We start from the raw sequence: 26,071 nt of genomic DNA, 5'->3' as shown, positions 1-26,071 counted from the left end.
CTTGTAACGCAGCGCTGCTTCACTTGGTCTAACGTTACGCTATCACACTATAACTTTCAACACACATTTAAATGCCGTTTAATGTTATACTACGTGTTAGTTCGTTTGCTATACGAAACTAGCAGTAAGCTAGATCAACATTAGAATAACATACTAACCCTATTCTTACATTTCATCATGTTGAGATAACATTATATAACATAGATTTAACGTTATATAATCTACATTTGCTCACCTGTCTAATAAAGCAGTCAAGTTGTGACTCGTGAAGCTCTGCCAAGTCCAAGTTAGTCGTGGACATGGAGCTCTCGCCATCTCAAAAATCTGCTTGCCATGGTCTATGTTTGAAAGAAATAAGAACTGCATGCCGCTAAACGTTACGCCGTTACATCATGGCATACAGCTATGGCAGTATTAACGGAAATCGAGGATAGTGCGGATATTGCGTCATTGACGGGCGACATTTTTTTTTTTCAAAATTCTTACATATTGTACCTTTAATGTGGGAGAGATTGTGTTGTGTGCACAGGATAGATGAGATGTTTTACAGTCCTCTGTAAACTCAGTGAGCGTAAGATAGTCACTGCCATAATGAATTGCATGATGCCCTCTCTCTCCCAGGGCTTGTTAGTCATGTTTTGTTCAAGGTGTTGTCATTATGGGTCTTGTCAGAGACGTGTCCTCTGCTGGCTGTGAACAGCAGGCTAAACATTTGGTGGTGTTAAGAAAATAATACAAAATTGTTTTCCCTAAGGATAAAAGCTTCTTAAATGTGAATGTTTGGTGCGAATTGAGAGTTTGAGAGGTGAGTTTCTATTTTTCCATTTCACTGGGTTGTTAAATGATCGTTTTGTCTTTGCAGAGGGAGTTCCTCAGGTCTTCTACTTCGGGCCTTGCGGGAAGTACAACGCTATGGTTCTGGAACTGCTTGGGCCCAGTCTGGAGGACCTGTTTGATCTCTGCGACCGCACTTTCTCCCTCAAGACCGTCCTAATGATAGCTATTCAACTGGTAAGCATCCGGTCAGAGAGCCAGTTAGCCTCTTTCAGCAATTTTGGCTTGTCTCATACATTTAGGATTTTTTTTTTTTTTGGCTGTTTTCTAAATGATTTCTAGGAATCGTTCGGCTCTGTCATGTTTGTTTGGTATATTTTTTAATGTTTTTTTGGTGCAGAATGTCCTCGACCACAATCTTCCTTGTTTTTTCAGATAACACGGATGGAGTTTGTTCACACACGGAGCTTGATATATCGAGACGTCAAGCCAGAGAATTTTTTGGTGGGGCGGCCGGGGTCCAAGAGGCAGCACACCATTCATATCATCGACTTCGGGCTTGCCAAAGAATACATAGACCCCGAGACCAAAAAACACATCCCATACCGAGAGCATAAGAGCCTGACTGGCACTGCCCGATATATGAGTATAAACACACATTTGGGAAAAGGTATGCATGCGCTTTAAACTCGGATCTCTCTAAGTTCATTTTCTGGATGTCTTTTTAAAGCTGATTTCTGAGGGGGGAAATAATAAATTCACCAACCCACCTTAAAGATCGTACATAATTTCACTTTCCTGAGTGACTCATATGGCCTCGTTTACACTGCAGGTCTTGATGCACAATTCTGATTTGTTGCCTATTTCCGTTTTTGTCGGCCGTCCGTTTACACGTTCTTTTAATTGTGACCCATATCCGATTCATGTGTTTACTCTTGCAATACTATCTGAAACATTGCACAGGCTTAAAGGGGGTTCTTGCACAGATGGATGAACGTGACAACGAAAAGGGTCATGATCATTGCGCATTTTTTTCAGTTTTTGTGTGCGAGAGGGTTCTCAGGACTGGTGGGAGCATAATGTGGCGGGCTTTAACGAGGAGCAGTGAGTCTGAAATTTTAGGATGAGCAAGCCAACCTTTAACATGTTGTCAACGTTTGTCCACATTCATCTCCTATGACGACATGACGTTTCATTGGGCCATCCGTTCCTTTCCAGATGCACGTCGGGGTTGGTCTAATCATTAAACCACAGAGACGTAGCCTAATGGCTCAGAAAATCCGATCTGCCTGTTTACTTGAGTTGCATTGAATCACATATCTGATTTATATCTGATTTATTTCCAAATATGAATGAGGCCTGAAACCGATCTTGAAATATCTGAAAGCATGCGTTTTTTTTTCTTGTTTGCGGGGTCATAGAACACATCCGATCTGTCTCACATTTGAGCAAAAATTGGAATTGGGTCACATTTCATTGACAGTGTAAACAAGGCCATATTTATGTAACCCTCTTAATCATGAAGTTTTAAATATATCCGTCTCATATAACAGTGACAATGTACCTGTTGCATCCATCAGTGTGACATATAACAGTTGTTGTTTTTCTTCCCCCTCAGAACAAAGCAGAAGGGATGACCTAGAAGCACTGGGCCATATGTTTATGTACTTTCTAAGAGGCAGTTTGCCCTGGCAGGGCTTGAAGGTTTGTTGTTTCTACCTACTACCAGTTTGTTCACAATTTCTTGAGATGGTTTCTCCATTTTCACATCTTTACCTCATGATGGACTAGGGCTGCTCGATTGTGGCAAAAAAATGTAATCGTTAAGATCATAAAGGATTATTTTTGGTCGATATTGAAATCAAGATTATTCAACAGAATTATTAGTAGGCAATGTCATTATAAATATCAATGAGATTTCAAAATTATTGATTCTTCAGCAAAAAAACTAATAGCCTACTAGGTTAACTAGACAATTACTTGAGACAAGTAAAAAGTCAGCAATACAACAAGAACAAATAAACTAATTACAAACAAGATGGCCAAAAATACAAATTAAAAAAACTGTTTATAATTAAAAGGAAGATGTACGAACAGTGGTATTCAGATAAGTAAAAGCCGACAAGAAAAAATAGTCAAATTTGCTGTACACTTAAAATATAGATTAATCCTTTTTAAAGCTACTTAAGTTTACATAAATACTCCCCAAAAAGGCATTTTGACATTTGTGTGTGTACACGTTTAGACATGTATCCAAAGCACATATCCGCGTGCGGCTCAGACTCCGCCTGGGGAACAGTGTCTCTTTTGCAGCTTAATTCGCTTTTAATAACACTATTTAATATCAAACACGCCCCGCAGTTTAGCAACAGTAGACTGCATTTTACAACACACTTATTTGGCTGATTTCGATGTTAATTTGGGGCTTTTAGGGTGGGTCGAAAGCGCACCTCTGTGAAGGAAAGGAACGTGCGCTGGACTGAATGCAATAATCATTTTACCTCAATTATCTTGTTTTCATAATCGCTGGAAGCCGAAATCGGAAATCAATTACGATTATTCTCACAGCCCTATGTTGGTGTGTGTTTTGAAGTAGAATTTTGAAATCAATCCTAAATTTCAGAGGAAGCCAATCATGTAAAGATGTTTGTATGGGAGTAATATGGTTCATTTTTTAGTACCAGTTTAAAGCCATGCTGCTGCATTTTTACACCAATCACAGGTGAAAAATCTGAATTTTCAGCATTAATACTCCAGTCTTCAGTGTCACATGATCCTTCAGATTTCATTGTAATGCTGATTTGCTGCTCAAGACGCATTTCTTATCAATGTTGAAAAAAGTTTTAATTTTGTGGAAACTAATACTTTTTCAGGATTGTTTAAGTATAGTTCAACTAGCAGCATTTATTTAAAATAGTTTTTTTTTTTTTTGTTCTCCCTAACATCATAACTGCAATTTCGGTCATCACTTTGGATCATTTTAATGCATCCATGCTGAATAACAGTATTCATTTCTTTAGAAAAAAAAATCTTACTGACACCACATTTTTGAACTGTAGTGTGACTGAGAAGTGTGAAAGACATGGCAACAAATGCAGATATCAGCTGCTCGTGTTGTACTTCAGTTGCTCAGCCATGTGTCATAGTGTGATAAGTCGCATAGCTGTAGCGGTTGCTTCTGAACGCACACAGGTGTTTGAAGTTCTGCATTTGCCTGCTGATGTCTCTCACACCAGTGTTAAAATCGTCACTTTCATGGATTACATGGATGACAGTAGGGTGAGAATGAAAAAAAAAATAGCAAAACGATCTCGCTTTGTGTGTGTGTCCTCACCTATTCAATAAAACTAGGCTTCGTACAAATGTACAAAAATGTACAGGCAATGTACAAAATCTTGCCCTGGATTTGTACATTGCTACTGCTTTATTATTACATTTCAGCCAGGTTTTTTGTCAGTTGTGAGGAGTTTGTGGTTGTGAAATCGTCTGTGTTTCCCAAACAGGCGGACACACTGAAAGAGCGATACCAGAAAATTGGCGACACCAAGCGAGCTACACCGATCGAAGTGCTATGTGAAAGTTTCCCGGGTTAGTTGCGTCGATTTGGTTATGTCAAGCACAGTAGTGTGCAAAGCGTTTCCCTGAACTAATTCCATTCCTGTTTTTACACACTGTAGAGGAGATGGCCACTTATCTGAGATATGTGAGAAGACTGGATTTCTTTGAGAAACCAGATTACGACTACCTGAGGAAGCTCTTCACAGACCTCTTCGACAAGAATGGCTACGTGTTTGATTACGAGTACGACTGGGTCGGCAAGCCTCTCGTGAGTGTTCTTAAATGCTTTCCTTGTGCATTTTCAACTGTCAAATGTCTTTCGTCATGCTGTGTTGGGTTTGTTTGTGTAAGTTTATGTGTGTGTGTGTGAGACATACTCAACAATGAGATCATTGCTGTCTCTTTCAGCCCACACCTATAGGCCCCATCCCCACAGACACACCCCAGCCGAGCAGCAGAGACAAAGCACAACCGCAGACCAAAAACCAGGTGAGTTGGGTGCACAAATAATCGGCATCTACCTCAAGGAAGTACACTATAGGTCTTAATCACCCTAGATGGTCGTGGAGTACATCTCACTGTAGGTGAGTCCAGGAGGTATCTTACTCGTGGCCAGATACAGTAGACACACGCCATGCAGGTGTTCTGCCCACTTTTCCTCTTTTGACATGTGATGTGATCAGAATAAGCCCTGGCACTTTTGAACATCTAAATTGATGACAGAAGAAGTTGTCAGAGGAGTTGCTCAAGTTTTGTGTGATGTTACAGTTGTGCAACACACATCATTCTTGTGTTTAATTAGTGGAATGGAAGGCTGGTTAGTTGTGCATTGCTTGGTATAAACAAATTGGCCAGTTGCTTAGAGACAAAGTTCCCTGCTGCTGAATCAAAATGCTTTTGGTTCAGCAGTGGTATCAGCACTGTCTGCGCTTAAATGTTAAATGGCCATAAATATGGGCATTTTATTTGCCCTGATATAATGATGATTGTGACAATGTGGACAGGGTAAAGATGTCTTGATAATATACTACTGTTCAAAAATGTTAGCCTTTTTGTTAACGCTTTACTTGAAGGGGTGTGCATAAGACTGACATGACACCTTCATAACCATGACATGACATATGTCTTGAATATGAAGTAGGGTTTATGCATGTTTGTGACAACTGTCACTAAGTGTCTTTTGCTCAATAATGCCATTTTGAATGCAAATATGACATTGTTTAAGATGTCTTTGTTATGACACCTTGACATAAACCATTACATCATAACCTGTCAGTGTCTTTGTCATGACAACTTGACATAAAATGAAGTTAAACTGTTATGTGGTTGGCTTTGACATTGGCCGTCATGAGGCTATTATAACTGTCATGAATATTTTTTGTGACCTCAACTACAGTGATACACATTAAATTTGTCATTAAAAAGTTATAATGGCTTCATTACAGCCAATGTCAAAACCAACCACGTGATAGTTTAATGTAATGTTAACCAATAAAGCTAGGTGGTTTCTTAAGTTTGATAATTAGTCTTTATGTCATGTTTATGACAGATTGTGTTGTCTTAGTAATGTCAAGTTGTCATGACAAAGACACTGACAGGTTATGATGTAATGGTTTATGTCAAGGTGTCGTAACAAAGACATCCCAAACAATGTCATATTTGCATTAAAAATGTCATAACTAAGCGAATGACACTTAATGACAGTTGTTACAAAGATGCATAAAACTTCCTTCATATTCATAACATGAGTCATGTCATGATTATGAAGGTGTCATGTTAGTCTTATGCACACCCCTTCAAGTAAAGTGTTACCAATATAGTGAAATATTATTATATACTTCCTATACTATATTATAGGTTTACATAATATACTTCCTGACCCCAGACTTTTGACCGGTAGTGCACATTTCAAAATAGTGTCTTTCCAGACATTGTGTACTTGCCTTCATTAAGTCATTCCGGCATATACATTTCTCTGTCGCTCATCCATATTTCAATGAAATCACAAAATAAAATGTAGCCAAAATTTGCTTCCGTTTCCAATATCCAGCCTCTAATGTATCAAATGCATCCTGATTTACATCCACTCATGTACATTTGCAGTTTTGCTTGGTTTATTAAAAGCATAAAGCTCTGAAATCTTAAAAACCTCAGTTTAAACCCTGGTGATGAGTATTTCTACGTAAGCATAAAATGAGCTTAACAGTCTATTGGAAAATTATTGTACGTGACGTGTAAATGCCCTTTTGCTTGCGCTCGCATGTCATTTAAAAAAAGAAATGTTATGTGATGTTTAATGGTCGTGTTCATGTCATAATTTGTAAAATCTCACATTGATTTCTAATAGAAGCCTCTGCATGTTTACTTTTCTTTTTCTCTCACTCTGGTTTTTCTTTATTTCCATTTGCTTGTGTCATTCACTATTAACGTTTGTATTAGTAATTGATCAAGCTTCAGCATGTGAGATGTCTCCTTTTTAATGTTGATTTTTTCGTTTGTTTGTTTACTCACTCACCCACTGGCCCCTTCCCATCATACCTCTAAATCTCCACCTCAACCCGCCCCATTCTCCACGCTTTCTTATCCAAAATGCTCTTCCACTGTCGATCAGTCACCCGAACTCAAAGGAAGTGAGTCCCAGCCCACTTCAGTGACCAATAAGGAGACTCTGGGGTCGCATCTCACGGCCGAGAGGCTGGGGGGCTCAGTGCAGGTACTGCTCGCAAGTCATGCTACTTTATAAGTGAGCATGGCTGCTTCTCTATCTGCTTTTCGCGCACACATTCATCTGTGACGCTCAGCTTGGCTCCTTTAGCCTCTGCAGATGGTGGTAGTGACGTTCCTTGGAGATACCGTGTGTTTTAAAATAGAATCCATCAAGCGTTTTAGTTTGAGAGCAGCTCATGATGTGATAGGATCTAATGGATGCTGATAGATTTGAAAGAAAAACTCTTAAACGGTGTGAAGGTGCTTGATGAAGCACATGTGCCACCTAGTGTTGGTTTTTGGAATGGTATCCCATTGTATAAACAGGTCTTGTTTTTCCATCTTAAGATAATTATCTTTTTATTTTCAATTTAGTTTAGTTTTTAAGTCTGTTCTAGTTATTTCAGAGATTTTTTTTTCAGAGGTTTGCACTATTTGCACAATATCCAGCAGTTTAGTTTTACTTTGACACTACATCAGCACAAATATGGCAGTTGCTCAAGTTTTACAAAATGGCTTTCATAGGGGTTGAATATTATTCAGGCCAAAAAAAAAAAAAAAAAGAAAAAACTTTAAAGTATTTAGAGAACAGGAATGTTGTAGTATAGTCACATGTTTAATTAAATGTCATTTAATGTTTTATTTGAATGATCACATATTTATTGAATAGGAATGTGCACATCAGTGCAGGAAACAGGATGTTTCCATATGTTTTCTGTTCTTTTTTATAACAATATATTTATATTAGGGCTGTCAAACGATTAATCGCGATTAATTGCATCCAAAATAAAAGTTTGTGTTTACATAATGTATGTGGGTGCACTGTGTATAATTTAATTATTTTATATATATATATATATATGTATATAAAAATACACACACATGCTTGTATATATTTAAGAAATATTTTCATGTATATACTGTATATAGATTTATATATAATTTATATTATATATAAATAAAAATATTTTATATATAAATAATATTTATTTCTTAAATATACAAGCATGTGTGTGTATATATATATATATATATATATATATATATATATAATAATTATACACAGTGCACCCACATATATTATGAAAACACAAACTTTTATTTTGGATACGATTTATCGCGATTAATCGTTTGACAGTTTAATTTATATATATCCTTTAAATATATGTTCATGTGTCTCAAATATAATTTTGATGTAATAAAGAGTCAGTGCATGACATGTGTTTATTAGAGTATATCACATACTCTGAAAGAAGTGTGCTCTTTTGGTCGAAGTCGTCAATCTTCAGTGTTTGCTATCAACAGTTTTCAGAACTTTTTTTTATTACAGGACAATTCTTGTGTGAATTCTGACTTTTTATAATTTTGACACAAATTTAATGTAAATGTAAAGAAAAGGTTTCAGTTGTGGTGATTGTATGAAATGTTTATATTGTATCTGTGCGATCCACAGGTCATGAGCTCCACAAATGGAGAGCTGAACACAGACGACCCGACCGCTGGACACTCCAATGCTCCCATCACTGCACCCGCTGAGGTAGAGGTGGCAGACGACACAAAGTAAGTCCCATAAATGTGTTCCTACTGAACTATAGATTTGAAATATGATCACAGATGGGATGTAAACCTGGTAAAAAAAACAAAACAAAAAAACAATCTGTTTCCTTTTCTGCTTAAAATGAACTGATAAAAGCGTTTGAATCCAAATGTCAGTGAATAATGCATCATTTTAGTTGCTGACACGTTTCCATGCATTATTTTCTTTCTTTCATTTTTTTAATTATCCCTGTATTTGATTGATAATGATTCATAACAGTCAAATTAATCCATGTAAAATAGACTACTTGTTGTAACTCCTCATTTGCATAAAAATGTCAGAGTGCTGGATATGCCAATTTTTGCATTACTGTAGCTCGTCAACTCTAATTGAAAATGAATTATGGATGTTCATTTTGCCTTGGCATATTGCCGTTTGAATGTCACTTTACTGATTTAATGTTCCTCATTATGCCTCGGCACTCTTCAATTTATAACCGAATTCAACTTAAGACATTTGTTTGTGTATGTCTGTTGTAATTTTTGCTCTGATTTTCTTTTAGGTGCTGTTGTTTTTTTAAAAGAAGAAAGAGGAAAGCTCTTCAAAGGCACAAGTGAAGCCAACTCTTTGAAAAGAACTTGATACATTCTGGTCACTGTTAAGTTTGAAATGCAAGAAAATACACAGATCTCTCTCTCTCTTTCTTTTTCTCTCTCTCTCTCTCTCTCTCTCTCTCTCTCTCTGTGTGTGTTCCCATCACACTTTCTTTCATAGATGCTTCACCACTTAATGGAGTGCAAAGGAATTTTGTTGACTGTTCAACAGACTCTGGTTCCTTCAAAAAAGAGAATAAATGAAGATATATGATACAAGATGTGTAAAAAGAAATAAAAAAGAAATCACATATAAACATTCAAAGATGAAAAGAACGTGATATGAGAGTAATTGATTATATATAAGATCCCCAGTGGTGTGAACAGCTGTTTGACATGTTGTATACTAGATTCCATGCAGAGCATTTATTGTTCATTGATCAGGGGATGAAAACGTCAGTGAACGGATGATTTAAGTTTTGTTAAAATATGTTTTATTTCTGACAAAAGCTTGAGGGCAGGAGTCGCCTCTGCACTGGGAATGACCCCCACCACATTACAAAATAACAGGACACATTTCATCTCAACCTGACTCTGGGGTCTTTTTTTTTTTTTTTTCCTGTGATTTTTATTTTTAAATTTTTCTTGGACAGGAATCCCTGGGTTGTAAAGCAGTTGTTGTGTCCTGGAAATGCTTTCTTTTTGTCCTTTTTTTGTCATTTTTAAATATAAATTCTTCCATTTCTTTCTGTCATTGTGGACTCTGTAGCACAGTTACTGGCCTCAGGTACTGTGGGCGATGGAGAGACTAATGGATATTATTATCTTGTCGTTGTTATTGCACTTTTGGGGGAACACAGTGGGCTTGCAATAAAACGATGAGAAAAACGTCAGACAACTTGGAATGGTCCCGCACAGAGCTGATCTCTGTTCAAGGACCGTTTAAGGAACAGAAGGAAAAATGTACTTCAGTTTTATGTCTCACATCAAAATTTATTTTCCAGGAAATCATAGTTTGTGCCTTTCCAAGTAAAATGTTTAAAATTTAAGCAAGTGTCCTGCACTGACATTTTTTTTGAGTGATAGCATTGTTTTTTTAGGGGGGTGGTTAACGTGTGGATGTGAATGTTTAAAGTGCCTTGAATCAGTTTTCTTCCCCGTTCTGATGCTCAGTTTGAACTTCAGCAGATCATCTTGACCATGTCTACATACCTGAAAGTATTGAGTTGCTATGGAATTGGCTGATTTGATCTGTGTTAATGAGCAGTTGAACAGGTGTACCAAATAAAGTGACCTGTGGTGTGTGCGTGCTTGTATAAATGGTTTATGAGGACACAAATGTGTAAATGACATTAAAACGTATAGTTCTTGTCACCTCGTAAACCAAATGGTTTTAAAAACATACTGAACAGTGTTTTTTTTTTTTTTAATTCAAAAATGCTGAACGTTTTCTGTGATGGGTGTGTTTAGCGTAAGGGGATATAACCACTGTGGATATAACATTTGATTAGCTCAGTATAAAGCCATTTGTTTATGGAGAGTCCTCGTAAACCACATATACAAGCATGTCTGAGTGTGTATGTGCAAAAACAATATTGGCATATGAATAGAACAAAATTAGAATTTAATAAGGGTTTACAATTCAAGAGCTTCTAACTCAATGTACCTACTGTCTAATTTGTATTTTATCTTCAATATCAGTACCGCCAATCCCAATAGATTATCAGGTCAATCATATTAGGCTCATTGTGAGTGACATCAACACTTTGTATGAATGTCTTATGGCATGTGTCTGTGCTGTCATGTCAAATTATGTTCAGACTCTTGTCTTGTCTTATCTGGTCAGATCTTGTGAAGTTTTAAACAAGTCATTTATTACCAATAAGATAAGAGTTAATAGGTACTAAATTTGTATTTTGGAAACTGTAACTATGGAGGACCACAAGAGTCACGGAAATAGTAATAAACTAATTGTAGGGTACATTGAAATAGGCATTAAAAGTTATACAACAATAGGCAAGTATACCTTATATCTATAAATAGACTTAATTATATATATATATATATATATATATATATATATATAAGTGAGTGAAGCTTGTTGACCAGTCAGGCCTGTGCTGTTTTAAGTGGTACAATGCTTCTAAAAGTTATGCACCAAGTTTTTCAGGATTGGTGTCATTCCAGTTACCTTCATCATTTTTTCATTTACATTCCATGGACATCTTCACTGCTTAATTCATTAACATGTCTATTTTTTAGTGCTCGTCAAGTCTTCTCTGCTAGCTTTTCAGCCTGATTTTCTGTGTTCACCTGTGGGGTATTCAATTATATGGCAGTTACATTTTTATCCACTAGAGGGAGACAGCAAGCTTATAATAAAAAGCTTAAAAGCTTATTTTTTTCCCCCTCCATCAATAACTACTGTTTTTATTGAACAACATACAGTTATTGATAGTTCTGGAATCACAAAATGAGTTATGGTAAAGCTTTGTCACAAATAATTACAGAAATATTGAAAAAAAAACGTTACAATATCTTAGCCTCTATCATATGGGGGCTTTTATTGTTGTGTTTGACATATGGGAGACCTTCGAGTCAAAAAGTTTGAGAACCACTTGCTTTGAAAGTAGAAAAATAACTTTTTTACATTGATATCCATCATGTTTCAATTTATGCCATACAACTTTCTGGCTACATGATTAAAATTGGTTTTTGAACTGAATTTGAATCATGTTTCTAGATGTCTAGAATTACAATATGATATAAGAATCAAAAAGTACAGGATCTATACAATTACATGGAGGCTATGGCACATGGATTCACTCATAGTTGTGCTACAAAAAAGCTTTTCGAGATTACAGCCCTGCTTCCCTCCCGGAGCTCTGCGGATAGTCCATCAATGCCGTCGTACCTGAATACACCAGGGTCATAATACTGGGTGGCATTGCCATTTGAAATAAATTTCTGAAACACAAGCAGCAGAAACAAATGCAAAAGCACCCTTTAATTAAAGCAGAGCTGCCTGACTCCTGGGTATCAGCCCACGGTGTGCCAGCAGCAATACCCCCCTTGCAGTCTTTAAACATGCTGCTGTGGGTAATTTGAGGGGCAGGCGTCATCTCCGCCTGTTAGTGTGACCACTAATTGGAGTCTGGACCATGGCCTGTACTTGGATGGAGGCAGAGCAGTGTGAATGATATAAGATTACATTGTGAGGGGAGCAGAGGTAGGGGACTGCCACCCATGTCTACTGGAGATGCACTATGACTGTATGGAGGGATTCAGAGAGGTTCAACAAGTCACACACAAGCTGCCAAATCCTTCACTTTATATAGCCTAGTTTTATAGATCAATCATTATAAGTGTGGTAAGAGGGGTTTAGTTATTATGGTTACATTTTCCAACAGCATTTAGCCTAATTTTAATACTATGTGACGACTTTTATACATTTTTGAACTGAGACATAGAAGACTTTCCAATTTGCTTCTATTACAATAATTACCATGGCAACTATGTTTTGGTCTAAATTGCCACAGTTATTGTCAAAGTCGACAATAAACAACAGAAGTTAAGAGAGTCTTTTTCCATATTGTGATGTATATTTCAGTTAAACTGCTTCTCGAACAAAAACAAAATGTAGGGGCGGGCGGGATTGGATCATTGGCTCATTTTGGTTTGCTATTGCTGTGATGTCATGTGAGTGACAGGTTGTCCCGCCCTCCTCGCGCTATAAAACAAGTCATCAGAAAAGAGATGTCGCTGCAAGAGGGAAGTTACTTTGATTATTATTTGGCCACATTATTTTTTTAAATAAATAAATAATTGTGTGCACAGATAAATCACAAACACACTCTAAAATATTGGAGTCTGAGTCTTTTGGAACTTGAACATTCCATGTCTTATTGTGATTTTCAGCTTTCGCAAAATAAATAAGTAAAAAAGTAACCAAGTCATTTTCAAATAGGCCTATTGGCCTACCATTTTTTTTTTTGTTGCAAACTTTTTTTTTTATGTCTTTGGTGGAACAAATGTTGTGAATTTTACTTGAATTTTAATTTTACTTTACCATGATAATGTTGAGAGCAAGTAGGCCTATTTGAGGTCTTCCACGTTGTGCTTTTCATGGATTTGGATAGAGGGATGGAGAGGATGTCATTTTCTATCATAATCTTCTTCTAAACTGGACACTAGCAGAAAAAAACAGCGTCGACTACTCTGAACTAGCGTTCAAATTACAACGAGCATGTCAAACTCGCATATAAACAGAAACTTGACATTTAGCGCTCCTGTGGCACAACACCATGTTGACCATTGAGGACTCTATTTAAAACTCAGTTTCGCTTTGGGTTGTTTTATTTAAACATTCGTCGTCCTTTGTTTTCTTATTGATATTCCAGTAAATGTATGATTTATTTTCTTCCCATGGCTGAAAATGATATGTAACCAACCAAACCCTTTCCTCCTCCTTGGAAGTTTGACAAGCGGCATTTTGCCCTGCATAACCAGTGGAATCACTTCACTGTCAAATATAATATGTCAAAGAAACATTTTGAACACGATATGATTAGGCAATATGGTAGACAGTTAAACAGTTATTCTGTAGCTAAAAAATTCTGTAGCTTTTCTTGTTATGCCTTTTATTATGGACTTTTTATGGTTTCTAAAAAATCCATAAAAGGCATAACCGGGAAAATTTGAGGCGTAACCATTGAAGGGATAATTAAAATTAGCCCATGCATGATTTTCTCACCCTGAAGCCTTCATAGGTCATGACATTCTTCTTTCAGACGAACAATTCAATTCATTTCAGTTTAATTCAAATTTATTTGTGTAGCGCTTTTCACAATACATATTATTTCTAAGCAGCTTTACAGAAAGTGCATTTAAGAAATGTACATAGTGTCGAGTCGTCTCTTCACAAGCGTTTAGTCATCTCATCTCAGGTGTTGGGGCATCTGAAGTCTCCGTAAGAGGCTGGATACAAACTGGAGCTGACGAACGCTATACCTCAGCATAGCAGAAAAGCAGATAAAAAGTAGAAATAATTAGCATAGCTGCTGTTCATAATATTAATGCATTCAATCTGATTCAACAATGGTATGAAAGGTAAACATTATGTAAAAGCTTGACTAAAGAGATCTTTAATCTAGTTTCAAAATGGGACAGCGAGTCTGAGCCTCGAACAACATCATGAAGGCTATTCCAGAGTTTAGGAGTTATATGTGAGAACACCCTCCCTCCTAGTGGACTTAAACTAAACACAACACAAGCCGATCTCACTCATTTCTCTCTATACCCGGCCTTTTCCAAACTCATTTATAGCAATTTCAAAACAATTATAGAGACTCTGTGCTCTGCTACACTATTAAAAGTTATTCATTCGGGTAGGACACCACTGAAGGCCTAGGTGTGAAATGCACGGCCCGCCAATAACACTAGGGACCTATAGGACGGCCACGTCCAAATGCATGTGCTGTAGACATTTTATTAATAATATATTATTAGGTAAATAACAAAACCACATATTGTTTAATTTAAAAAAAACGTCTTCAGAATAGTTGAACCCACATAAAGATGTTGCTCCATGTTATTTGAGTTTTATATAATTACGTTGAAGAGTAGGCTAAATCCTGAATAAGATATGCCTACTACATCTGAAAATCATTATGGTGTAGCCTATAATAGTACAATTTTAGTAGAATATGACTCATGTCATGGGTTCTGGAAGTTTGACAGGATGCATATCGTTGGAATGCTCAATGCTCATCAACCATGTGAGACTCAAATCCACAATCCCAACATTGTCCATTAGGCCACTGGACCATAGGCTGTAAAGTCCCCATGAAATCAAAATCGACTATTCTTATTTTTGTCGTTTTATGGAATATTGCAGTTTTTATTATGTGATTTATCTGTACACATTATTATTATTATTTAAAAAAAAAAAATGTGTCCTTGCAATCCTTAATCAAAAAACCTTCCCCTCCCTCTTGCAGACATCTCTTCTTCTTTCTGATGACACGAGGGCGGGACAACCTGTGTCGCTCACATGACATCACAGCAATAGTAAACCACAATGATCCAATCAATTTTCCCGATAGACAAAATCATGTCCCACCCTACAGTTTTTCTTGTTTGAGAAACCGTTTCTCTCAAATATACGTCACAAGAAGGGAAAAAAAGACTATCGCAACTTCCTTTTCATGCCAACTTTAAGGCTGTCTGACAGAAAACAAATACAGAAATACACTATAATATGGACTTTACAAGTTTGCTCATATCCTCCCCTTCAAAAATCCTTTCTAAAGGCTTTTTGTCTCAGAAGGGGAATATGTGGGCAAATTTGATGCGTCCTTGCAGAGTGACTCTGCAGTTTCACCACACACTCTCCTTTAAAAATCATGAAAAACCTTTAAGAGAAGGCAATTAGAGAGAGGAAAAGGTTACTGGCAAAGAGCATGTGATTATTGTCAGAATAAGGATAGATCACGAATCATTGTGGATGACCAAAGAATGTACATGAGTGAGGTTTCCAGCCCCCAGCTGGGACGGAGGCCTGGCTTGAACCTGTTGGAACCGGACTAGAATTCGTCAAGAATCAACTGCTGTTCTGACTTTCGGTGCTGCTTTTTTGGTGTCACCCATGACTCATTTTACACAGACCTCATTTGCCATGGCCCATGACCATGTAGTAAAGGCTGATGTGCCATGACAGATCATTTGTAAACAACCAGTGCCAAGTTATTAATGACAGCAATGCATAAACAACATCAGCATAGCCGAATCTGATGCAGTGAGCTGTTCACACTATCATTTAGGTTAGTCAAAATGCCATTCTTGTCTGAGGTTTGCTCTTTGTCTATTGTCATGCCCTTTCTAAAGTCAAGGAGTGAGTATGTGGTTCGTTTTAGCATCACAGAGAGCTTTGTTTTCTCTTGCATGCTGGATGTGAGTTAAAGTGTCTGACCCAATATCCTGTCCTTACAAAATTGTGGTAGGCCAACAGCCCTCTGGCAGGAATATAAGTCAGTAGTATTACTATGTACTTTGGAGGCTATGGTCTATAAAAACAAGTTATTTGTTGTTCTGACTTTCCCATTTTTCAGACTCAAAGATAAAGAATACAGTATATATTATTATTCAGTATAGTTAGTTCTGAAATTTGATTGACCAAGCAGCGTTTCTGGAGTGCGATGTGCGTATGGATTCCAACAGCACTGGAAGTTTTCAGTGTTTATTTCACTCCACTTGTCTGTTTGTGCGCTCCAGGCAGACTCTCAAACTGTTCATTAGTGGTAAGGTTACATATTTACGGCAGTAGGTGTAACTGAATTTTATTAGTGAGTCATTAAGTAAGTTATTCATTCAGCTGATTCATTTACTTGGACACTGATTCCTTCAAGAACAAAACAAGTAACTCTTTATGGGTGAGTCATTGATTCATTCACTCAACCGATTTGTTCAGAAAAAAACGAATTAATTTGTGTTGTTGGGAGATGAAAGCATTCTGTTTCATTCAGACTTCTTCTGAAACAATTGTCTTTCGTGGATCAAAAATAGACAAAGTAACTGTTTAGTGACAGCTTAAAATGTCAGTTACATATTGAATTTTTATATGTTGAATTGTTGTATAAAATATTTTTGAATATCATGACTGGGATTGCTTTCAATCTTCCGACTAGCAGCATTATTGCTCCTGTCATATAGGCTATGCTTAGCCTATATATATTTTTGCAAATGCAACATCCTGTCTACACTGGACACAAACTGTCGAGTCAAAAAAGCAAATATATGGCCCTAGGCCTAACCCATTAAAATCAATGACAATATGATCTGGATTTGTCTCGCCTTGCCTAGTTGCCAACAGTAAACAGATTTTCCACTTACTACACATGCGTCTTGTTGTACTTTGAAAAACCTTTGTAAAAGGTTATCTATTTTAAGCTTTTACGCAGAACCATGTTTATTCATTTTTAATATTTATTTGCAAATGTTTTTAAATAATTTGTATTTGTATTGGTTGGTAACTTCTAAACCTCTTTTAATTATTATTATTATTATTTTTTTTTTACATTTGTTTCTACTTGTACCATAATATTTTTGTAGTCACCTACATATCTTAGATTTTTCTTGATGTTTTTTCCTGTATTTTTTTTTTTATCAATGTACTGTTATAGCCTAACAAAATTTAGACATTATATAAGTTAGCCTATAATTTCGAGATACGATCATACGATTCGTTTCCTCTCTGACTAGAAATGATGCGTTTCCATGGAAACACTTTTGCTAAAACAGTGCTAAATCAGATATGTATGTACAATAACATTATGATGTCCAGCAATCGATTTAAATGGTAGGCAACATTGGGTTTAGATCCGACTATTTTACGTATGTACTTTAATCGTCCAATGGTACTGTGGTAGAACTTTTGTCAAGCGTTTTAGAGGTTCTTGCGCGCGTTCGTCACGGTCCGTGTGAAAACTGTGCGCGAGCCACAAACATGCAAACACAGGCCACAAGAGAGAACTGTATCCGCGATTCCGCCCGACTGATCGCAGCGGCAATGAGCACGATGATCACTTGATTTCAAAAACACATTTCAGCGCTAGAAAGCCTCTTATTTAACAAACGAACGAAATGAATGCTCTGCTTGTTAACTGGAAACGTTATTTATTTGTATTCGTTCATCCGTGCAGCGAGGTGTTGTAAAAAGTGGTGGGGACGATATAACCCTGGTAAAAAATGGTTTGTCCCACTCGCAAATTTACGTACGCCTATGCCAGAAGACGTAAAAAAGCTAAAGACAGTTAGGCCATCAAGATGAATGAACCACGGCCCCACTACTTCAAAGTCACCACGAGTAAGTACCAACAACTCAATTTGTATCTAAAAACATTTTCCCAGAATGTTTGAGTTAGAATAGCAATTATATTTTAAAAGCAGACTGAGGTAAACTGTTCAGCTGATGACGTTTAATCTCCTCGACAGCCTCTGGCGGTCTACGTTAGTCCCATTTGGCCACCCGCCCTTTTCAAGCCAAAAAAGAGTGGAGTAATATTGATGTATTTTATGTCGTAGAATAAAACATGAAAGTGTCTTGAGTTTGTATTAACCACATACCTTACTTTTAACCATTTAACCAAAATTTCATTCATAAACCCCATTGAGGTCGGAATTCGATGGACGATGGAATGGAACCGGAAGTTCTAAAATGCTAATTCGCTTGTGCGTTATGGGCTACAAAGTGTGCTTACCTCTTTGTCTGAGGAGATTAAACAAATGAAAAGAATGTTGTTGGGTGTGGGACACACGATGGAGGATATGCAAAGGAAAAGAAATTCTTAATTTTCTACTATTCAAGCATCCCCTGTTCATATCCCAATACAAGCAAAACAGTAAGATGCGAGGAACGCCAGAGATACCTCCCTGAAATCGCTTCTTGCAGGTTGGGATGTCTTAGATTCTATTGTGGATGAGTTGAGTGAATGTATGTGACCACATCAATCCAAGCAGGGCAATGTGCTTTCTACACCACCAAAGGCTCAGGGACAAAACACTTTGCCCCCATCACATACTTACATCTACGAGGACGTGGATGCTTTTTACAAGTTGAAATCTCATAATTACGGTAATTACGAGATTTCTACTTGTATAGTAACAGGTCTATCCACTTTACTTTGCAATGCAGAAGTAGGCTATTTTTTTTTAAATGTTTGAGACATTATTTGCTTCTATAGGACAAGGAAGTGAACGACACCGGAAGTCATTCATAGGCTATTAAGGTTCAAAATGGCCACGCCCGCTCTTTCGTCAAAAATAGGGTGGCTAGTGATATGTTTAATTAAAAGGGGGCTTTTGACACTTAGTCCTTTGATGCAGGATAAAAAACAAAAATTCCAAAATGAAAAAAAAGGAAAAGAAAAAGCAAGTAAACCAAACAAACACTGCCCACATGTCCCCCACACTCACTCAGCACTCCTGTGGCCAAGCAAGGGCCGGACTTCTCATTGCCATGTGGTTAATGGAGGTGGTGGAAAAAAAAACATTTTAATTTCCACATTCTTGCATGAAAAAAATAATAATAATAATTTCTTCTCCCAAAAACATTTTCTATTCAGCTCTGTGTGAATCAGAGATGATGAAGAGGACAGAATCAGTGCCCTGGTTGCCAGCTATGTGGTCTCAAAGCGGGAGAATCACTACTGTATGAAGACGGGGCTTCTGCAACTCGACTCCAATACACAGCCATACAGATAGGAAACTCGTGATTTAACAAGGTCAAAAGAAAAAGTCTGTTGATGTTGGATGACATCATCATGGCGAGGTCTCAATGTTGGATTTACTTTTTGTTGTTCAATTGTGTGTGAGCTGTACTTGTAAGAAAATAGCATGTTTGAATGTATGTTTTCTCTATCCTCATATGATTTTTGGCATCAACTCCCAATTTCTTCATACATGTGCTTTATAAAACCAAAGCAGTGTGGTTTTGTGTGAGTGTGTGACTGTTAACACAGCTGGCATTAGCTGGTCTGTCTAGCAGCCGGTGGTGGTGGTGGTGGTGATGGTGATGTGGTCTGGGTGTATGCATGTTAAAGAGTGTGGACTCTTGAGTGGGAACTGTTGTCGAAATCTTAATCCTTTAGGTCTCACCCTTCTCTCTCTCTCTCTCTCTCTCTCTCTCTCTCTGTCCCTCTAAACTGTCCAGTCTCTCTCTGTGCCACACAGGGAGGTAAAGATGAGAGCAAGAAAGAGGCAGCTGAGGAGGATTTGCACTTCTGTTCCTCTTGTTTCTCCTGTTTGGCTGAGTTTGGGACTGCTCTGAGAACATCCACATCTCCTTTTCTCTCTCTCTTTCGCTTCCTGCATCTGATTCTCTCTGTATGGAGCTCCCCAGCATCACACACACGAGTGGCAACGCGGCAGAGAATGCCGTGAAATGGCAGCTGTGTTATGATATGACAGCCAAGACCTGGTGGATGGTGAGTGTTATTATTTTACATACTTTAAAGAAACTTCAGGCTAACCTGCTTTAACATAATTCAACCTGTTGCTGGTTTTTCATATATATATCTTTTGTTTAACAGTCTTGACATAATTGGCAGTAGAGTAATTGTTTGAGGGGTCTGACGTGTTATTTGTAGGGTGATGAGCAGGTGACCTCAGATGACTTTGGAAAAATAGCTGAGCACTATGTTGTTGACAGCAAGCTTTTGTGATCGAGACACGGTTACTTTTTTTTTTTTAAATTGGTTGACATTGTAAATATTTGATTTGATTTATTAGACAAAAATAAATACATACAAGATGCCATCACAGTGACATTACACATTTATTAGAACTGTCGGGAATAAAACAAGAAAGTTAAAAAAAATTAATTCCTGACTTAATGTATTTTACCTAATGTTTATTTAATATTTAAATATTATATTTTAAATATTTAATATTTTTAATTAATATTTCAAAAAATAAATAAAATAGATATAGATATAATTTGACTTTTTAGATATAATAGATATAATTTAACATTATTTAACTTCTCTCTCTTTTTATTGTGAAAAACAAGCTCATTTTTTATTTAAAGGTTATCAAACCCAAACGTTTTTTTTTCTTTAACTTACCTCATATAACTGTCCACAGTGCTTTGTTGTAATGATTCCAAAATGACATGTGGCATACTATCAAGCTGTTTAGGAGGAGAATGCTTTGAATGTCATTTGAATATCACAATATGTACAGCTCCTGTTCTACATGGGCTGATTTTGTTAGTTTCACATTATCATTAGCACATGAAGTTCCGTCCATGTGTTTTATTTCACATGCGTTGTGTTTTAGCTTATCGTAACGTGTTCCCCAGAGTTGGAGAGCTCTTTTCGTCTCTCAGCCAGTTTCTGTTGGAACGTTCTTTGTTTGCGCAGTGTTCAAGTCTTCGGTTTTGCTTATTTATTCATCGATAATGGATTGATTCTGTTCCCTGTTTCGTCTCTGTTATAACAAAAGTGATTGCCCACCCTTTATCCTCCTCTTGGTTTCTTTCTTCCTCTCTGTCCTCCCTTTTTTTTACTCTTTACTGCGTTAGCCACCCACACTTTTGTTTAAATTAACTTGGCAATTAACATTTGCTATGAGCCTTTACTAATAACTAATCACAAATGAAGGGCTTTGATTGTTTGTCAAGCCCAGTTTGAGAAATGGCCATGCTCTCAGAGCCGGTGTTTCACACATGTTCTCACTCATTCACTTCATGCTTTGATCCTTCTTGTAAGCTTCACTCGTTCGGCTTCATACGTACCCCAAAACTTTCTCTGTAAGAGTGTTCATAATTTGTTTCATTAAACTAAAAAAATATGCTGTCCTTTAGACCTTCGAGCAATACATTATAGCAAGTTATTTATTTTCTCGTATCTTCAATGCGTTATGCAGTTGCTTGTTAAGACTATATCAGGTGTAATGCATATAAAGTGTTGAATACATGCAACTTGGTGATGTTTTTGAGTGCCCAGCTCAAGACGTGTGGGAGGGTTACACATCTTGTGCTGTTGTAGCCACAACCTTTTGAAATCACATCTGACAAGCGGAAAATGAAAATCAACTTACAACAGAGAGAAGCAAAAATGTTTTCAAAGTGATCGCAATTCATCTTGTTTTTTTTGCATTTTACGTGTGGGTGGAGGTGTTTATGCTTGCTTAGCTCCTCTATAGACTCCCTTTTCATAGTAACTTCAGTGCTGGAGGTCTTCTTGGAAAATATATGTAGATTTATGTGTGACATGTAAACCTGTGGGTTTCTTAAATGATCAGGTGTGTGTGTGTGGCACTTTGCAGCTTACAAACATTAATTTGATTCCCTATACTGTAGCTCAGAAACCCAAAGATTCGGTCAAATACGGTCAGTCAAATCTGATTCCCTTCCTACTCATGAAATAAGAGGGAGGGGAGAAAACTTAATCAAAAGAACATCTCCTCAGAATTTGGGATTTCCTAAAGTAGTGCCTAAATTGTGCAGAGGAGATTAAGTTTGGCTAATGTGGTTTTTGAATTAAATACAAACATGGTTACAACTAAGTTGGACTTTTACAGAATTACACTTTAAGCTAAAGCTCAGGGTAAATCAAACGTTTGGGTTTTAAAGAGCACACGCTATTAAAACAATCTCTGGTCGGCACACTATAGGTTTTCTTGTGGCTTAATGGGATTTTGTTGTTCATCAAAAATAAAATAAAAATGTCATCATTTACTCTCCTTCACGTTTTCCAAATCTTTCTTATGTGGAACACAAAGAAGGTGTTTTTTTTTTGTTTTTTTTAAATATCTCACTGTTTTGTTTTTTCATACAATGAAAGTCAAAACAGCATTGGACCCGACTGACTTTAATTGCATGGACAAAAAAAATCTATAATATTTATTTTCCCACAATATTGTCAATTGATTTTTTATTACCAGCTTAATTGCTTTGTTAATAACCTGCAAAGTTGTGGAAAATATTCAAATCATTTAAATACTCAATTTGGTGCAGTAAATGTATCCGTTATTCGATTTTATTATTATGCAGAACTTTTTTGGCTACTATTCCTGACATCCAGCATTGTGGCATGAATTGCGAATACCAGGATGCGTAACACTTTAGACTTAACAGGAAGTACGCCTCAGGGTTGTACCGCCAAACCCCATTAAACAGCAGAGTTTGATGGTAACTCAAAACAGAGAGGATGGCAAAATTTGTACCAGAGCCCATGAATCTTTCCCCCGTAGTGATTTTCTAGGTGACAGCACGGGGGTTGTGGTTCTAGCCCGTGACTTCAGACGTCTGGAAACTGACATGAATCATTCCCAGCAGTAGAGAGAGCAGAGAGGCTAAAATTAGAGAGAATGGTCATTGAGGAGAGGAGACACACTAACAGGCCTCACAGATGCGTCAGTCAGTACCCATTGAGGTGGGAGGGTGAATCCCCTAGGCATTTACATGTTTCTTTAGCCATTTACCGTATTAAGGATCATGTGATCTGTGACTTTGGGTGTACAGACCAGATTAACCTGTGGCTGTACAATGGTACAATCAGACTCAGTTCTCTATCAGTCAGTCACTCTCGGCGTACGTCGTAACTGACGAATAGGAACCTCGCTAGAGAGGCCAATCTACTTTGAGTGGAAATAAACGAACCAATGCACATTGGCATGCAATCATTTGCATCAGCTGTTCAGCCACACATTTTTTTGTGCAAAAACAAAGCTTTTTTACAGCTGGTAAGGTGCGCCGTGAGAGCGCTGAAATACTGTTTTTACGGCTGGTAAGATCGCCAGCAAGAGAAACGGCGCACGACCTGTCCGTGTTCGCTGCGACCATTCCCCTTCAGCACCAAGGAGAGCAGTCCCTAAAAGAGCTTGCACATAGCCTGGGAAAACCCAGACAACTTCCGGCAAATATAGATTTGCTCTGAAAGTTAGTCTGGCAAAGAGCTCATTCAAGGCCATTTCCAATCCGCCGAAATCGCGGCACCAATCAGAAACGTTGGGGCAGGCTTTACACGATGACGACAGCACAGCGACGGTGAAGCAGATTTTGAACATTTACAAAGACATTGAACATGCTGAGGCAGCGTTTGTGGATATGTCATGTACCCATTGTGGGAAGATGACCATCTCTGATCTATGGTCGAGACTCTTTCCTGCAAAGGGGTGGAGTCCCTGCGCCTTCGCCATGATCTGACCCTTCTCCGAGGGTTGCTTCAGGTGGTGGGGCAGGTGACCTGAGGATCACGGTGAACTCCCAATGATGAACAGATATCGATTGTTGCATCAAAAGGTGGGTCAGACTTCTCTGCGGATGACGATTCAGCACCGCTACCCCTTTGCATTTGACAGGGGTCCCCGAGTCAGACCCGGAGATGATGGCCATGGTTGATCTGGTTGATCTGCTTCTGCTGATATGGGGGGGCCTTTCACTGAAGCCCCAGGCCCAAGCAGGCCGTAAGCACCATTGGCCATGCTTTCATGCTCCCAAAAGAGAGTCAGACTGTTTTTCTTTAATCCAGAAACTGCAACCTTACCAACTGAAATGGACAACCTCAGGAGTGCACAACGACTTATCCTAAGGCAGAAGAAGTCTGTCGCAACTCACACCCTTTTCTCTGCGTGTCCTCCCGAACCAGGGCTGGCAGGCCACAGTCTGCACTCCAGCCAACAGAGTCAAACCAACCATGCAAGTTCATCTAACGAAAAAGAAAACGAGTGAGACTTCAACATTTGACACCGGCAGAATCATCAACAACTTCAATTTTCTACAACTTTGATAATAGTGTACGCAACCCAGGCAAGCTGGTTCTCAGCAACCCACCCCGGTGCCTTTCTTCCTGGAGGTGCATGAGGAGCTCACTGGTGCGTGAACAGCACCTTTTACCTCCTCCCTCACCAATCTTGATGGCGGGGCAGCCCAAAATTGGCCATGTTTTAAATGCTGTATTGAATAGCTGTTTTCATCACTTAAAAGACATTTACATATAATCCACAAGACAAAATAACTGAATTTACACATATGAACAAGTACTATTCTTCTGAAAAATCCTCCAGGTCCTGCACATTCTTTGGTTTTCTAGCATATTTCTTCTGCATAAACCTTTAGTGAAAATGACTTTTAAAATCCAATTTTTTTTTTCACACAGAACAATTGAGTGACTCATACAACTATCACAAAAGGTGGAAACATTCTCTGACGCTCAACGCAGCAATACCTGGGAGGTGAACATTATTTTCCCCCTTACTTTAAAAAAGATTTGTTTCCCCTAAAAACTAAATAAGCAATTTACCATCTAATTCTGGCTCATAATGCACATTCTGCAAGGGGTATGTAAATTTATGAGCAGAACTGTACTGCTGGCAACTAAATGAAGTCTTAATGCCTCACAATTAAACATTTCCGTCATGCCAAGTGGATCTGAAAGCTTTAGTGCTTATCTCTTAATGAACTGCAGAGCAGAGGCACTCAAAAAGCAATCTTTTAGCCCCCGTATAATCCACCACCTTAAAAAAGGAAAATATTTTGTTTTGCATTTGCATGCCAGTCGTCCAGTATAATCCTGACACCATCTGTGAGAGGGGATCTTCAGACAGCTGCATGCGATGTTGCGTCTAAACTCTCTCAGCCTTTGGGCATTTCTTTCAGTGCTTTGCTTTAGTACCCACTACCTATACTGTCTACTTGATTCAACATTTAGTCATAAAATGTTGATACTTTGAACTCTACAGATTGAGGGTTAAGAATCAAACACTGAAAAACCATATAAGGGTTTATACACTATAGGGGACACATGTCTTTATGTGGCTGTCACAGCCCTAATCATTTGTAGTGTTCTCTTATTTGATCAATATAATTCTAATTAAATCAGATAATTCTATAATTAAATAAGATAATTCTGTTTAGGCTGCAATATTACATGTCACCAGAAGGGGGAGACAACGCTTCACGTATAGAAGGGGGTAGACATGCTTCACGTATTTTTCCAGATAGTTATCCAGAGAATGGGTAAAATATGTTTGTTGTGCAATGGCAATATTTACTTATATAACTAGTCTTAGGTTAAGTTATATAATTAATTGTTTAAGTGTGAACAAGTTGTTTGATTTTACCTGCATTGCATTTCACCAATATATTATTTTATTCTGTGTTGCTTTAATACTCCATGCTTGCACTACAGGTACTTTCCATAGTTTTTTTATTTAGGGTTGTCACACTTTACTCTTGTTTTTATTCAGAACAAATCCAACCAGTCTACTTTAGCCAAGACACCCAGTAATTGGACACAGTCCCACTCCCAACCCCTAAACACTGCCGCTTCAGGCCAAACCTCATGCATCATCTTTGTATTTCTGTAAACATGCGGCATGTAACATTGTTTATCTGTGTTAG

At 37.7% G+C, this 26,071-nt stretch overlaps 2 protein-coding genes across 7 annotated transcripts in view; both read left to right on the top strand.

Moving 5' to 3' along the window:
* Positions 1 to 9,454, top strand: part of csnk1g2b (casein kinase 1, gamma 2b) — a 32,075-nt gene extending 22,621 nt beyond the window's left edge. For 2 of the 3 annotated variants that reach the window (XM_089119715.1, XM_039677483.2), the window contains exons 4-12: positions 863 to 1,011; positions 1,210 to 1,444; positions 2,393 to 2,478; positions 4,278 to 4,362; positions 4,452 to 4,600; positions 4,741 to 4,821; positions 6,944 to 7,045; positions 8,492 to 8,598; positions 9,138 to 9,325. In XM_089119715.1, coding sequence (XP_088975841.1) covers positions 863 to 1,011; positions 1,210 to 1,444; positions 2,393 to 2,478; positions 4,278 to 4,362; positions 4,452 to 4,600; positions 4,741 to 4,821; positions 6,944 to 7,045; positions 8,492 to 8,598; positions 9,138 to 9,192 — 1,049 coding nt within the window. In that variant the 3' untranslated portion in view covers positions 9,193 to 9,325. Of the gene's footprint in view, positions 1 to 862; positions 1,012 to 1,209; positions 1,445 to 2,392; positions 2,479 to 4,277; positions 4,363 to 4,451; positions 4,601 to 4,740; positions 4,822 to 6,943; positions 7,046 to 8,491; positions 8,599 to 9,137 lie in introns of all 3 variants that reach the window. The other variant, XM_039677491.2, reaches the window with a different exon arrangement.
* Positions 9,455 to 19,942: 10,488 nt separating this feature from the next.
* Positions 19,943 to 26,071, top strand: part of nfic (nuclear factor I/C) — a 116,662-nt gene continuing 110,533 nt past the window's right edge. For 2 of the 4 annotated variants that reach the window (XM_039677538.2, XM_039677521.2), the window contains exon 1: positions 19,993 to 20,150. In XM_039677538.2, coding sequence (XP_039533472.2) covers positions 20,052 to 20,150 — 99 coding nt within the window. In that variant the 5' untranslated portion in view covers positions 19,993 to 20,051. Of the gene's footprint in view, positions 20,151 to 26,071 lie in introns of all 4 variants that reach the window. The other 2 variants (XM_089119713.1, XM_089119711.1) reach the window with 2 other exon arrangements.

The sequence above is a fragment of the Pimephales promelas genome, chromosome 14 (assembly GCF_988280905.1).
Source record: "Pimephales promelas chromosome 14, fPimPro1.hap1.1, whole genome shotgun sequence".
In the NCBI taxonomy this organism is placed as follows: domain Eukaryota; kingdom Metazoa; phylum Chordata; class Actinopteri; order Cypriniformes; family Leuciscidae; genus Pimephales; species Pimephales promelas.
Note: the sequence above shows the minus strand (reverse complement) of the source record. Positions and strands in the feature narration are given on the sequence as shown.